The sequence below is a fragment of the Oncorhynchus masou genome, chromosome 23 (assembly GCF_036934945.1).
Source record: "Oncorhynchus masou masou isolate Uvic2021 chromosome 23, UVic_Omas_1.1, whole genome shotgun sequence".
Lineage (NCBI taxonomy): Eukaryota > Metazoa > Chordata > Actinopteri > Salmoniformes > Salmonidae > Oncorhynchus > Oncorhynchus masou.
This window is the reverse complement of record NC_088234.1, coordinates 16,700,597-16,715,984: the sequence shown is the minus strand read 5'-3', so window position 1 is coordinate 16,715,984 and position 15,388 is coordinate 16,700,597. Positions and strand designations below refer to the sequence as shown.

The window sequence follows — 15,388 nt, the reverse complement described above, 5'->3', positions numbered from 1 at the left end:
TCAGACTCTGAGGTGGAAAATAAATAGTATTTCAATTCCTGTATGTATCTGAGACTGGAGAGAGAACAGGACAGACAGAGAGGATATATAGGTTTACAGTATAGAGCATGTAAAAGAAAGCAGGATGGCCCGTCTTTTGACAATTTAGTTGAGACATCATTTTCTAGAGCAGTGGAAATCCAAAACATATATTAACATCAACACTTGAATCACATTTTTAACACAGATCATAAAAAGGTAACTTAGTTGTGATCATACACATTTTCTCACCTCTCACTGTCACCCAGCTCTCTGGTGATTCTCCTTCATCAGATGTACACTTATAGAATCCTTCATCTGACTTGGATACTGTAGGGATGGTCATCTCTCCTGTGGTCTCATTCTTGATGAGTGTTCCATCTTTGTAGAAATCAGTCTTGAGTTTAGGATTTGTTCCCTGATGTCTAAATGTACAGGTCAGAGTCAGAGTGTCTCCTTCAGTCACAGGATGGACAGGACTCTCCAGGATCACATCACCATCTGTGTAACATAATATATCAATAATACTGTACATCTGGAGTCATCACTCACAATACATCAACATCTTATGAGCTTGTATTATATTTTATGGGACACAATCATTCAGTTATAGAATGAAACATAACATGCATTGAAATGTAAAAACGCTAGTGAATGTTGTACAATAGACGTACCATTTACTGTGATGTTGACAGCATTACTGTTCTCTCCTGATCCAGACTCGCACCAGAACACTCCACTGGACCGTGTGTCCAATGATGTGATGGTGCAGGTGGATTCTGTTATTGATCTCCAGGTAGATGGACACTCTGACCGCCATGCTGTCTCTGTGTATCTCTTCAGTCTCCATCCAGTAGAGTTCCCCTTCAACTCACAGATCAGTGAGAGAGACTTTGATGTAAAGTGTTGAGTTCTGTTGGGATTTACTGTAAGAGACACTGAAGGCTGCAGATCTGAAACAAAGAGAGAGAGTCAAACCTATAGTTATATAGACACATGAGGGTGACTTAAAGATGATTTAATACAGTTTAAATGCAGTTGGTTACCTCCTGACCAGAGAAACTGAGGTTGACTGTAGAGTGTGTAATAGACTGGGTCTCCTCTCCCAGCTCTACACACATATCCTCCTGTGGGAGTAGGACCAGCAGGGATCAGAGTGTAGGAGTCTTCACTAGTCACATTGTCAGATAGGGGCTGTAGAGAGTAAGACTTGTCTGATAGGGAGGGTAACCCAGCTCTGTAGGGAACAGTCCTGTAGCAGGAGAACCTCCAGCCTGTTGACGTCTTGTCAACTTCACAACTCAGAGTCACTGAGTCTCCAGGGTTCAGCCACTGAGGAGAGATACTCAGGACAGGTTGGGGTTGATCTGTGATTTGATAGAGGACAGGTTTCTGTTTTCTAACTTTCAGTTTTAGCAATGATTCTAGTTACCAAAGTAGATGTTTACATGATTAGATAGACTTACCAGACACAGTCAGTTGTACAGCATCACTGGTCTTGGAGAACTTGTTTCCCTTTACACCCTCACAAGTATATGAGCCACTGTTAGACCTGTAGACAGGACTGATTCTGTACTCAGTCTTTGTGTTAAAGGGGATCACTAACTCACTATTCTTATACCATCTGTAGTTCCAGTCAGTGTCTCCTCCTCCCTGCATGTCACATCTCATAGTAACAGTCTCTCCACTGAATATCTGGGTCCAGTTGGGTTGGAGGGTCAGAACAGCAACAGGCCTCTCTGCATAGACACAACACAGACAACTGAATAAACAGTTAATCAATAGGTCAATTTATCAATAGGTCAACTCATGAATATAGCTTCAAGTTAGCTATAATTGTTGTGATACAATGAGCAGACAACATATTATACCCTAGATTACTTTCTATCCTCACTAACAGCCATTTATCATAAAACTGTTTTCGACTCACCAGTAACGTTTATCTGGACTGGGTCACTGTACAGGGTGTAGTAGACTGGGTCTCCTCTCCCAGCTCTGCACCAGTACTGTCCTCCATCAGAGACACTGACCCTGCTGAGTGTGTAGGAGTATCCAGAGGTTGTGGTTACTGGTGTAGAGTCTGGTCTGTGTCTGTACCAGTAAAACTTCCATCCAGGAGACTCTACAGTACAGCTCAGTGTCACACTGTCTCCTGTGAATATGTTCTCTTTGTCTGAAGTCAGTGTTGTCGACGGCTGATAATCTGTTGGTATGTCAATAGGTTTGAGTGATAAGATAACAACAAGAGAACAACAACAACAACAACTAAAAGACTCACTATTCACAGTAACAGAGACATCATCACTGATGGATGAAGATGTGGGTCTGGATCTTCTCTCTCCCTGACACCAGTAGAGACCATGGTCAGACTCAGCAGCTCTACTGATGGTGAGGGTGTCTCCTCTTATAGTGTGTCTGACAGACTGGGACACTACATTATCATTCCTGTCTTTGTACCACTTATAACTCTAGATACAGTCAGACCCTACTGAACACAGAGTAACTGTCTCTTCGGGGAACACAAGGTTTGGATCTACAGTTCAGTTGAGCATAGTGCAAGTAGTTAGAGCAATGGACAAGTAACCGAAATGTTTCAAGATCGAATCCCCGAGCTGACAAGGTAAAATTATGTCATTCTGCCCCTGAACAAGGCAGTGAACCCACGGCTCCTAAGCCATCATTGAAAATAATATTTTTTTCTTAACTGACTTTTCTAGTTAAATAAAGGGAAAATAAACATATGAAAATAGATTAGGGTACAGTTCAGTAGAGTACAGTACAATAGAGTAGGGTACAGTTCAGTAGAGTACAGTACAGTAGAGTAGAGTACAGTTCAGTAGAGTACAGTAGAGTAGGGTACAGTTCAGTAGAGTACAGTACAATAGAGTAGGGTACAGTTCAGTAGAGTACAGTACACTAGAGTAGGGTACAGTTCAGTAGAGTACAGTACAATAGAGTAGGGTGCAGTTCAGTGGAGCACAGTACAATAGAGTATGGTACAGTTCAGTAGAGTACAGTACAATAGAGGTGGGTACAGTTCAGTAGAGCAGAGTATAATAGAGTAGGGTACAGTTCAGTAGAGCACAGTAGAGTAGGGTGCAGCTCAGTAGAGTACACTACAATAGAGTAGGGTGCAGTACAGAAGTGTAGAGTACAATAGAGTAGGGTATAGTTCAGTAGAGCACAGTACAATAGAGTAGGGTACAGTGCACTAGAGCACAGTGCAATACATTCAACTCAACTACAGTTGAGTACTGTATCATACTCCACTGAACTGTTCACTAAAGTACAGTAGAGTATGGTACAGTTCAGTAGAGTACAATACAATAGAGTAGGGTACACTACAGTACAGTAAAGAAGAGTACAGTAGAGTAGGGTACAGTACAGTTGAGTACAGTGCAATAGAGTAGGGTATAGTTCAGTAAGCACAGTGCAATACATTCAACTAGAGGACAGTAGAGCAGGATACAGTTCAGTAGAGCACAGTTCTATAGAGTAGGGCACAGTTCAGAAGAACACAGTACACCACATTCAACTAGAGTACAGTAGAGTACAGATCAGTAGAAAACAGTTTAGTAGGGTACACTAGAGTAGGGTACAGTACAGTAGAGCACAGTTCTATAGAGTAGGGCACAGTTCAGAAGAACACAGTACACCACATTCAACTAGAGTACAGTAGAGCAGGATACAATTCAGCAGAGCACCACACAATAGAGTATGGTACAGTTCAGTAGAGTACATTACAGTAGTGCAGGGTACTGTACAGTACAGTACAATAGAGGAGAGTACAGTCAGTGGAGCACAGTACAATAGAGTAGGGTACAGTTCAGTAGAGCACAGTATAGTAGGGTACAGTTCAGTAGAGTGCACTACAATAGAGTAGTGTACAGTTCAGTAGAGTAGGGTACAGTACAGTAAGGTATAGTACAATAGAGTAGTGTACAGTTCAGTAGAGTAGGGTACAGTACAGTAGGGTATAGTACGATAGAGTAGGGTACAGTTCAGTAGAGCACAGTACAATAGAGTACGGTACATTTCAGTATGGTACAGTTCAATAGAGTATGGTACAGTTCAGTAGAGTACATTACAGTAGTGCAGGGTACTGTACAGTACAGTACAATAGAGGAGAGTACAGTCAGTGGAGCACAGTACAATAGAGTAGTGTACAGAATAGTAGAGCACAGTACAATAGAGTAGGGTACAGTTCAGTAGAGTTCACTACAATAGAGTAGTGTACAGTATAGTAGAGCACAGTACAATAGAGTAGGGTACAGTTCAGTAGAGCACAGTACAATAGAGTAGGGTAGAGTTCAGTAGAGCACAGCGCAATAGAGTAGGGTACAGTTCAGTAGAGCACAGTATAGTAGGGTACAGTTCAGTAGAGTGCACTACAATAGAGTAGTGTACAGTTCAGTAGAGTAGGGTACAGTACAGTAAGGTATAGTACAATAGAGTAGTGTACAGTTCAGTAGAGTAGGGTACAGTACAGTAGGGTATAGTACGATAGAGTAGGGTACAGTTCAGTAGAGCACAGTACAATAGAGTACGGTACATTTCAGTATGGTACAGTTCAATAGAGTATGGTACAGTTCAGTAGAGTACATTACAGTAGTGCAGGGTACTGTACAGTACAGTACAATAGAGGAGAGTACAGTCAGTGGAGCACAGTACAATAGAGTAGTGTACAGAATAGTAGAGCACAGTACAATAGAGTAGGGTACAGTTCAGTAGAGTGCACTACAATAGAGTAGGGTAGAGTTCAGTAGAGCACAGCGCAATAGAGTAGGGTACAGTTCAGTAGAGCACAGTATAGTAGGGTACAGTTCAGTAGAGTGCACTACAATAGAGTAGTGTACAGTTCAGTAGAGTAGGGTACAGTACAGTAAGGTATAGTACAATAGAGTAGTGTTCAGTTCAGTAGAGTAGGGTACAGTACAGTAGGGTATAGTACGATAGAGTAGGGTACAGTTCAGTAGAGCACAGTACAATAGAGTATGGTACAGTTCAGTAGAGCACAGTACAATAGAGTATGGTACAGTTCAGTAGAGCACAGTACAATAGAGTACGGTACAGTATGGTACAGTTCAGTAGAGCACAGTTCAATAGAGTATGGTACAGTTCAGTAGAACACAGTACAATAGAGTATGGTACAGTTCAGTAGAGCACAGTACAATAGAGTACGGTACAGTATGGTACAGTTCAGTAGAGCACAGTACAATAGAGTATGGTACAGTTCAGTATAGCACAGTACAATAGAGTACGGTACAGTATGGTACAGTTCAGTAGAGCACAGTACAATAGAGTACGGTACAGTATGGTACAGTTCAGTAGAGCACAGTACAATAGAGTAGGGTACAGCACAGTACAATAGAGAACGGTACAGTATGGTACAGTTCAGTAGAGCACAGTACAATAGAGTAGGGTGCAGTTCAGCATGGGGCAGTTCAGTAGAGTAGGGTACAGATCACTAGAATGCACTACAATAGAGAAGTGTACAGCTCAGTAGAGTAGGGTACAGTACAATAGAGTAGGGTACAATTCAGTAGAGCACAGTACAATGAGTATGGTACAGTTCAGTATGGTACAGTTCAGTAGAGCACAGTACAATAGAGCAGGGTACAGTAGAGTAGTATATAGTATTAGTAGTGTTTTGGTCAAATGTATCTCAATGTTTGGGGTCTTGGAGGGTTGGAACCCCCCTGTTGTCTATTCATCTCAAAACTCTACTCTTCTTCCTGAAGTGTCCACTTCCCACATGGTGGTCCTCTGTAACTCAGTTGGTAGATCATGGCACATGCAACATTAACATGTAGATCTGCTGCCCGTGTTGTAACAGACACCATAATGGCACAGATACAAAGATGAAACCTCTATATAAATGTTTTCCTTTATGTTTAAACATGAAGTTCAGGAGTCAGTGTTTGGGACAGACTCCTCTCAATATAAATACAGAATGTATATAAACAATTACTCTGTAATAAACTAATTAACAATATGTTTGTTATTGCTTTGGAGATTAGAGACATCACAGAACAATACTGTCCCAACACTACCAACACTGTACCAACACTGTACCAACACTGTACCAACACTGTCCCAACACTGTACCAACACTGTCACAACACTGTCCCAACACTACCAACACTGTACCAACACTGTACCAACACTGTACCAACACTGTCCCAACACTGTACCAACACTGTCCCAACACTGTACCAACACTGTCACAACACTGTCCCAACACTGTACCAACACTGTCCCAACACTGTACCAACACTGTCACAACACTGTCCCAACACTGTACCAACACTGTCCCAACACTGTACCAACACTGTACCAACACTACCAAAACTGTACCAACACTGTCCCAACACTGTACCAACACTGTACCAACACTGTCCCAAAACTGTACCAACACTGTACCAACACTGTACCAACACTGTCCCAACACTGTACCAACACTGTCCCAACACTGTACCAACACTGTACCAACACTGTACTAACACTGTCACAACACTGTACCAACACTGTACCAACACTACCAAAACTGTACCAACACTGTACCAACACTTTACCAACACTGTCCCAACACTGTCCCAACACTGTACCAACACTGTCCCAACACTGTCCCAACACTGTACCAACACTGTACAAACACTGTCCCAACACTGTACCAACACTGTCCCAACACTGTACCAACACTGTACCAACACTGTCCCAACACTGTACCAACACTGTACCAACACTGTACCAACACTGTCCCAACACTGTACCAACACTGTACAAACATTGTCCCAACACTGTCCCAACACTTTAACTGAGAATTCTAACACAATATAAATAGTGTCCATCTTTATGACAAAAATACAAAGTATCTCACCTTTTATAGTGAGAGTGACAAGATCACTTGGTTGTGAAGATGTGGGTCGAGACACTCTGTTCCCTTCACACCAGTAGAGACCCTGGTCAGACTCAGCAGCTCTACTGATAGTGAGGGTGTCTCCTGTTATAGTGTGTCTGACAGACTGGGATACGACATTATAATTCCAGTCTTTGTACCTCTGATAGTTCCATCTACTGTCAGACCCAACTGAACACTTCAGAGTGACTTTCTCTCCAGTGTATGCAGGGTTTGGCTTCACAGTCAGAGTAGTTTTGGGAAGAGCTGTGAAAATAATGCACAAAACATCTGGATACCTGTCTGGTAATTCAGCTGATGCTGTAACATTGTGATAAAAGTATATTTTACATATGTTGACTCAATTCAGTTAGAATTTACATAGATGTATATAAAGACAAATGCAGTCAGAGCAACAATCTTTCCAAAGTATGATCTGACTTCAGTAAGTAGTACGGTAACTATTATTTTAGATATATAAACTATATATGCAAAAGTATGTGGACACCCTTTCAAATTAGTGGATTCGGCTTTTTCAACTGCACACATTGTTGACATGTGTATAAAATCAAGCACACAGCCATGCACTCTCCATAGACAGACATTGGCAGTAGAATGGCCTTACTGAAGAGCTCAATGACTTTCAATGTGACACCGTCATTGGATGCCACCTGTCAAACAAGTCAGTTTGTCAAATTTCTACCATGCTAGAGCTAACTGTAGTCAACTGTAAGTGTTGTCATTGTGAAGTGGAAACATCTAGGAGCAACAACGGCTGCAATATGGTATGCCACACAAGCGAACAGAACGGGACCCCCGAGTGCTGAAGTGCGGAGCGCGTAAACATTGTCTGTCCTCGGTTGAAACACTAACTACTGCATTCCAAACTGCCTCTAGAAGCAAACTCAGCTCAATAAATGTTAGTCGGGAGCTTCATGATATGGGTTTCCATGGTAGAGAAGCTGCACACAAGCATAAGATAAACAATACAATAGAGTAGGGTACAGTTCAGTAGATGAGGGTACAGTTCAGTTGAGCACAGTACAATAAGACTAGGGTACAGTTCAGTAGAGTACAGTAGAGTAGGGTAGGGTACAGTTCAGTACAGCACAGTACAGTAGGGTAGGGTACAGAGCAGTAGAGCACAGTACAGTACAGTAGGGTAGGGTACAGTTCAGTAGAGTACAGTACAATAGAGTAGGGTACAGTTCAGTACAGTACAATAGAGTAGGGTAGAGTTCAGTAGAGTACAGTAGAGTACAGTTCAGTAGAGTACAGTACAATAGAGTAGGGTACAGTTCAGTAGAGTACAGTACAATAGAGTAGGGAACAGTTCAGTAGAGTACAGTACAATAGAGTAGGGTACAGTTCAGTAAGGTACAGTTCAGTAGAGTACAGTACAATAGAGTAGGGTACAGTTCAGTAAGGTACAGTTCAGTAGAGCACAGTACAATAGAGTAGGGTACAGTTCAGTAGAGTACAGTAGAGTACAGTTCAGTAGGGTACAGTACAATAGAGTAGGGTACAGTACACTAGAGTTGGGTACAGTTCAGTAGAGTACAGTACAGTAGAGTAGGGAACAGTTCAGTAGAGTACAGTACAATAGAGTAGGGTACAGTTCAGTAGAGTACAGTAGAGTACCGTTCAGTAGGGTACAGTACAATAGAGTAGGGTACAGTACACATAGTAGGGTACAGTACAATAGAGTAGGTTACAGTACAATAGAGTAGGGTACAGTTCAGTAGAGTACAGTACAATAGAGTAGGGTACAGTTCAGTAAGGTACAGTTCAGTAGAGTACAGTACAATAGAGTAGGGTACAGTTCCGTAGAGTACAGTACAATAGAGTAGGGTACAGTACACTAGAGTAGGGTACAGTTCAGTAGAGTACAGTACAATAGAGTAGGGTACAGTTCAGTAGAGTACAGTACAATAGAGTAGTGTACAGTTCAGTAAGGTACAGTTCAGTAGAGTACAGTACAATGGAGTAGGGTACAGTTCAGTAAGGTACAGTTCAGTAGAGCACAGTACAATAGAGTAGGGTACAGTTCAGAAGAGTACAGTTCAGTAGAGTACAGTACAATAGAGTAGGGTACAGTTCAGTAGAGTACAGTTCAGAAGAGTACAGTACAATAGAGTAGGGTACAGTTCAGTAGAGTACAGTATAATAGAGTAGTATACAGTTCAGTAAGGTACAGTTCAGTAGAGCACAGCGCAATAGAGTAGGGTACAGTTCAGTAGAGCACAGTATAGTAGGGTACAGTTCAGTAGAGTGCACTACAATAGAGTAGTGTACAGTTCAGTAGAGTAGGGTACAGTACAGTAAGGTATAGTACAATAGAGTAGTGTACAGTTCAGTAGAGTAGGGTACAGTACAGTAGGGTATAGTACGATAGAGTAGGGTACAGTTCAGTAGAGCACAGTACAATAGAGTACGGTACAGTTCAGTATGGTACAGTTCAATAGAGTATGGTACAGTTCAGTAGAGCACAGTACAATAGAGTATGGTACAGTTCAGTAGAGCACAGTACAATAGAGTACGGTACAGTTCAGTAGAGCACAGTACAATAGAGTATGGTACAGTTCAGTAGAGCACAGTACAATAGAGTATGGTACAGTTCAGTAGAGCACAGTACAATAGAGTACGGTACAGTATGGTACAGTTCAGTAGAGCACAGTTCAATAGAGTATGGTACAGTTCAGTAGAGCACAGTACAATAGAGTATGGTACAGTTCAGTAGAGCACAGTACAATAGAGTACGGTACAGTATGGTACAGTTCAGTAGAGCACAGTACAATAGAGTATGGTACAGTTCAGTATAGCACAGTACAATAGAGTACGGTACAGTATGGTACAGTTCAGTAGAGCACAGTACAATAGAGTAGGGTACAGCACAGTACAATAGAGAACGGTACAGTATGGTACAGTTCAGTAGAGCACAGTACAATAGAGTAGGGTACAGTTCAGCATGGGGCAGTTCAGTAGAGTAGGGTACAGATCAGTAGAATGCAGTACAATAGAGTAGTGTACAGTTCAGTAGAGTAGGGTACAGATCACTAGAATGCACTACAATAGAGAAGTGTACAGCTCAGTAGAGTAGGGTACAGTACAATAGAGTAGGGTACAATTCAGTAGAGCACAGTACAATGAGTATGGTACAGTTCAGTATGGTACAGTTCAGTAGAGCACAGTACAATAGAGCAGGGTACAGTAGAGTAGTATATAGTATTAGTAGTGTTTTGGTCAAATGTATCTCAATGTTTGGGGTCTTGGAGGGTTGGAACCCCCCTGTTGTCTATTAATCTCAAAACTCTACTCTTCTTCCTGAAGTGTCCACTTCCCACATGGTGGTCCTCTGTAACTCAGTTGGTAGACTATGGCACATGCAACATTAACATGTAGATCTGCTGCCCGTGTTGTAACAGACACCATAATGGCACAGATACAAAGATGAAACCTCTATATAAATGTTTTCCTTTATGTTTAAACATGAAGTTCAGGAGTCAGTGTTTGGGACAGACTCCTCTCAATATAAATACAGAATGTGTATAAACAATTACTCTGTAATAAACTAATTAACAATATGTTTGTTATTGCTTTGGAGATTAGAGACATCACAGAACAATACTGTCCCAACACTACCAACACTGTACCAACACTGTACCAACACTGTCTCAACACTGTACCAACACTGTCCCAACACTGTACCAACACTGTCCCAACACTGTCCCAACACTGTACCAACACTGTCCCAACACTGTCCCAACACTGTACCAACACTGTCCCAACACTGTACCAACACTGTCCCAACACTGTACCAACACTGTCACAACACTGTCCCAACACTGTACCAACACTGTCCCAACACTGTACCAACACTGTACCAACACTACCAAAACTGTACCAACACTGTACCAACACTGTACCAACACTGTACCTGTACCAAACTGTACCAACACTGTACCAACACTGTACCAACACTGTACCAACACTGTCCCAACACTGTACCAACACCAACACTGTACCAACACTGTACCAACACTAACAACACTGTCCCAACACTGTACCAACACTGTCAACCAACACTGTACCAACACTTTACCAACACTGTCCCAACACTGTCCCAACACTGTACCAACACTGTCCCAACACTGTCCCAACACTGTACCAACACTGTACAAACACTGTCCCAACACTGTACCAACACTGTCCCAACACTGTACCAACACTGTACCAACACTGTCCCAACACTGTACCAACACTGTACCAACACTGTCCCAACACTGTACCAACACTGTATCAACACTACCAAAACTGTACCAACACTGTCCCAACACTGTACCAACACTGTACCAACACTGTCCCAAAACTGTACCAACACTGTACCAACACTGTACCAACACTGTCCCAACACTGTACCAACACTGTACCAACACTGTACCAACACTGTACTAACACTATCACAACACTGTACCAACACTGTACCAACACTACCAAAACTGTACCAACACTGTACCAACACTTTACCAACACTGTCCCAACACTGTCCCAACACTGTACCAACACTGTCCCAACACTGTCCCAACACTGTACCAACACTGTACAAACACTGTCCCAACACTGTACCAACACTGTCCCAACACTGTACCAACACTGTACCAACACTGTCCCAACACTGTACCAACACTGTACCAACACTGTACCAACACTGTCCCAACACTGTACCAACACTGTACAAACACTGTCCCAACACTGTCCCAACACTTTAACTGAGAATTCTAACACAAAAGAAATAGTGTCCATCTTTATGACAAAAATACAGAGTATCTCACCTTTTATAGTGAGAGTGACAAGATCACTTGGTTGTGAAGATGTGGGTCGAGACACTCTGTTCCCTTCACACCAGTAGAGACCCTGGTCAGACTCAGCAGCTCTACTGATAGTGAGGGCGTCTCCTGTTATAGTGTGTCTGACAGACTGGGATACGACATTATAATTCCAGTCTTTGTACCTCTGATAGTTCCATCTACTGTCAGACCCAACTGAACACTTCATAGTAACTGTCTCTCCAGTGTATGCAGGGTTTGGCTTCACAGTCAGAGTAGTTTTGGGAAGAGCTGTGAAAATAATGCACAAAACATCTGGATACCTGTCTGGTAATTCAGCTGATGCTGTAACATTGTGATAATAGTATATTTTACATATGTTGACTCAATTCAGTTAGAATTTACATAGATGTATATAAAGACAAATGCAGTCAGAGCAACAATCTTTCCAAAGTATGATCTGACTTCAGTAAGTAGTACGGTAACTATTATTTTAGATATATAAACTATATATGCAAAAGTATGTGGACACCCTTTCAAATTAGTGGATTCGGCTTTTTCAACTGCACACATTGTTGAAATGTGTATAAAATCAAGCACACAGCCATGCACTCTCCATAGACAGACATTGGCAGTAGAATGGCCTTACTGAAGAGCTCAATGACTTTCAATGTGACACCGTCATTGGATGCCACCTGTCAAACAAGTCAGTTTGTCAAATTTCTACCATGCTAGAGCTAACTGTAGTCAACTGTAAGTGTTGTCATTGTGAAGTGGAAACATCTAGGAGCAACAACGGCTGCAATATGGTAGGCCACACAAGCGAACAGAACGGGACCCCCGAGTGCTGAAGTGCGGAGCGCGTAAACATTGTCTGTCCTCGGTTGAAACACTAACTACTGCGTTCCAAACTGCCTCTAGAAGCAAACTCAGCTCAATAAATGTTAGTCGGGAGCTTCATGATATGGGTTTCCATGGTAGAGAAGCTGCACACAAGCATAAGATAAACAATACAATAGAGTAGGGTACAGTTCAGTAGATGAGGGTACAGTTCAGTTGAGCACAGTACAATAAGACTAGGGTACAGTTCAGTAGAGTACAGTAGAGTAGGGTAGGGTACAGTTCAGTACAGCACAGTACAGTAGGGTAGGGTACAGAGCAGTAGAGCACAGTACAGTACAGTAGGGTAGGGTACAGTTCAGTAGAGTACAGTACAATAGAGTAGGGTACAGTTCAGTACAGTACAATAGAGTAGGGTAGAGTTCAGTAGAGTACAGTAGAGTACAGTTCAGTAGAGTACAGTACAATAGAGTAGGGTACAGTTCAGTAGAGTACAGTACACTAGAGTAGGGTACAGTTCAGTAGAGTACAGTACAATAGAGTAGGGAACAGTTCAGTAGAGTACAGTACAATAGAGTAGGGTACAGTTCAGTAAGGTACAGTTCAGTAGAGTACAGTACAATAGATTAGGGTAGAGTTCAGTAAGGTACAGTTCAGTAGAGTACAGTACAATAGAGTAGGGTACAGTTCAGTAAGGTACAGTTCAGTAGAGCACAGTACAATAGAGTAGGGTACAGTTCAGTAGAGTACAGTAGAGTACAGTTCAGTAGGGTACAGTACAATAGAGTAGGGTACAGTACACTAGAGTAGGGTACAGTTCAGTAGAGTACAGTACAATAGAGTAGGGAACAGTTCAGTAGAGTACAGTACAATAGAGTAGGGTACAGTTCAGTAAGGTACAGTTCAGTAGAGCACAGTACAATAGAGTAGGGTACAGTTCAGTAGAGTACAGTAGAGTACAGTTCAGTAGGGTACAGTACACATAGTAGGGTACAGTACAATAGAGTAGGTTACAGTACAATAGAGTAGGGTACAGTTCAGTAGAGTACAGTACAATAGAGTAGGGTACAGTTCAGTAAGGTACAGTTCAGTAGAGTACAGTACAATAGAGTAGGGTACAGTTCCGTAGAGTACAGTACAATAGAGTAGGGTACAGTACACTAGAGTAGGGTACAGTTCAGTAGAGTACAGTACAATAGAGTAGGGTACAGTTCAGTAGAGTAGGGTACAGTTCAGTAGAGTACAGTACAATAGAGTAGGGTACAGTTCAGTAAGGTACAGTTCAGTAGAGTACAGTACAATAGAGTAGGGTACAGTTCCGTAGAGTACAGTACAATAGAGTAGGGTACAGTACACTAGAGTAGGGTACAGTTCAGTAGAGTACAGTACAATAGAGTAGGGTACAGTTCAGTAGAGTACAGTACAATAGAGTAGGGTACAGTTCAGTAGAGTACAGTACAATAGAGTAGTGTACAGTTCAGTAAGGTACAGTTCAGTAGAGTACAGTACAATGGAGTAGGGTACAGTTCAGTAAGGTACAGTTCAGTAGAGCACAGTACAATAGAGTAGGGTACAGTTCAGAAGAGTACAGTTCAGTAGAGTACAGTACAATAGAGTAGGGTACAGTTCAGTAGAGTACAGTTCAGTAGAGTACAGTACAATAGAGTAGGGTACAGTTCAGTAGAGTACAGTATAATAGAGTAGTGTATAGTTCAGTAAGGTACAGTTCAGTAGAGTACAGTACAATAGAGTAGGGTACAGTTCAGTAGAGTACAGTACAATAGAGTAGGGTATAGTTCAGTAGAGCACAGTACAAGAGAGTGGGGTACAGTTCAGTAGAGTAGGGAACAGTAGAGTAGGGTAAGGTAGAGTAGGGTACAGTTCAGTAGAGCACAGTACAATAGAGCAGGGTACAGTAGAGTAGTATATAGTATTAGTAGTGTTTTGGTCAAATGTATCTCAATGTTTGGGGTCTTGGAGGGTTGGAACCCCCCTGTTGTCTATTCATCTCAAAACTCTACTCTTCTTCCTGAAGTGTCCACTTCCCACATGGTGGTCCTCTGTAACTCAGTTGGTAGATCATGGCACATGCAACATTAACATGTAGATGTGTTGCTTGTGTTGTTGTAACAGACACCATAATGGCACAGATACAAAGATGAAACCTCTATATAAATGTTTTCCTTTATGTTTAAACATGAAGTTCAGGAGTCAGTGTTTGGGACAGACTCCTCTCAATATAAATACAGAATGTGTATAAACAATTACTCTGTAATAAACTAATTAACAATATGTTTGTTATTGCTTTGGAGATTAGAGACATCACAGAACAATACTGTCCCAACACTGTACCAACACTTTACCAACACTGTACCAACACTGTCCCAACACTGTCCCAACACTGTCCCAACACTGTACCAAAACTGTCCCAACACTGTCCCAACACTTTAACTGAGAATTCTAACACAATATAAATAGTGTCCATCTTTATGACAAAAACACAAAGTATCTCACCTTTTATAGTGAGAGTGACAGGATCACTTGGTTGCGAAGATGTGGGTCGAGACACTCTGCTCCCTTCACACCAGTAGAGACCCTGGTCAGACTCAGCAGCTCTACTGATAGTGAGGGTGTCTCCTGTTATAGTGTGTCTGACAGACTGGGACACTACATTATAATTCCCGTCTTTGTACCACTGATAGTTCCATCTACTGTCAGACCCAACTGAACACTTCATAGTAACTGTCTCTCCAGTGTATGCAGGGTTTGGCTTCACAGTCAGAGTAGTTTTGGGAAGAGCTGTGAA

The 15,388-nt window shown here is 41.9% G+C and overlaps 1 protein-coding gene across 13 annotated transcripts in view; it reads right to left on the bottom strand.

Annotated features, from left to right (window-relative positions):
- The window catches only part of LOC135510445 (basement membrane-specific heparan sulfate proteoglycan core protein-like), a 93,419-nt gene that overhangs the window by 30,244 nt on the left and 47,787 nt on the right, over nt 1-15,388 (bottom strand). For 11 of the 13 annotated variants that reach the window (XM_064931375.1, XM_064931373.1, XM_064931374.1 and 8 more), the window contains 8 exons: nt 15,097-15,381; nt 11,749-12,033; nt 6,899-7,183; nt 1,949-2,221; nt 1,485-1,757; nt 1,065-1,385; nt 693-971; nt 271-519 (listed from right to left, as the gene is read on the bottom strand). In XM_064931375.1, coding sequence (XP_064787447.1) covers nt 271-519; nt 693-971; nt 1,065-1,385; nt 1,485-1,757; nt 1,949-2,221; nt 6,899-7,183; nt 11,749-12,033; nt 15,097-15,381 — 2,250 coding nt within the window. The remainder of the gene's footprint in view (nt 1-270; nt 520-692; nt 972-1,064; nt 1,386-1,484; nt 1,758-1,948; nt 2,222-6,898; nt 7,184-11,748; nt 12,034-15,096; nt 15,382-15,388) is intronic. The other 2 variants (XM_064931372.1, XM_064931376.1) reach the window with 2 other exon arrangements.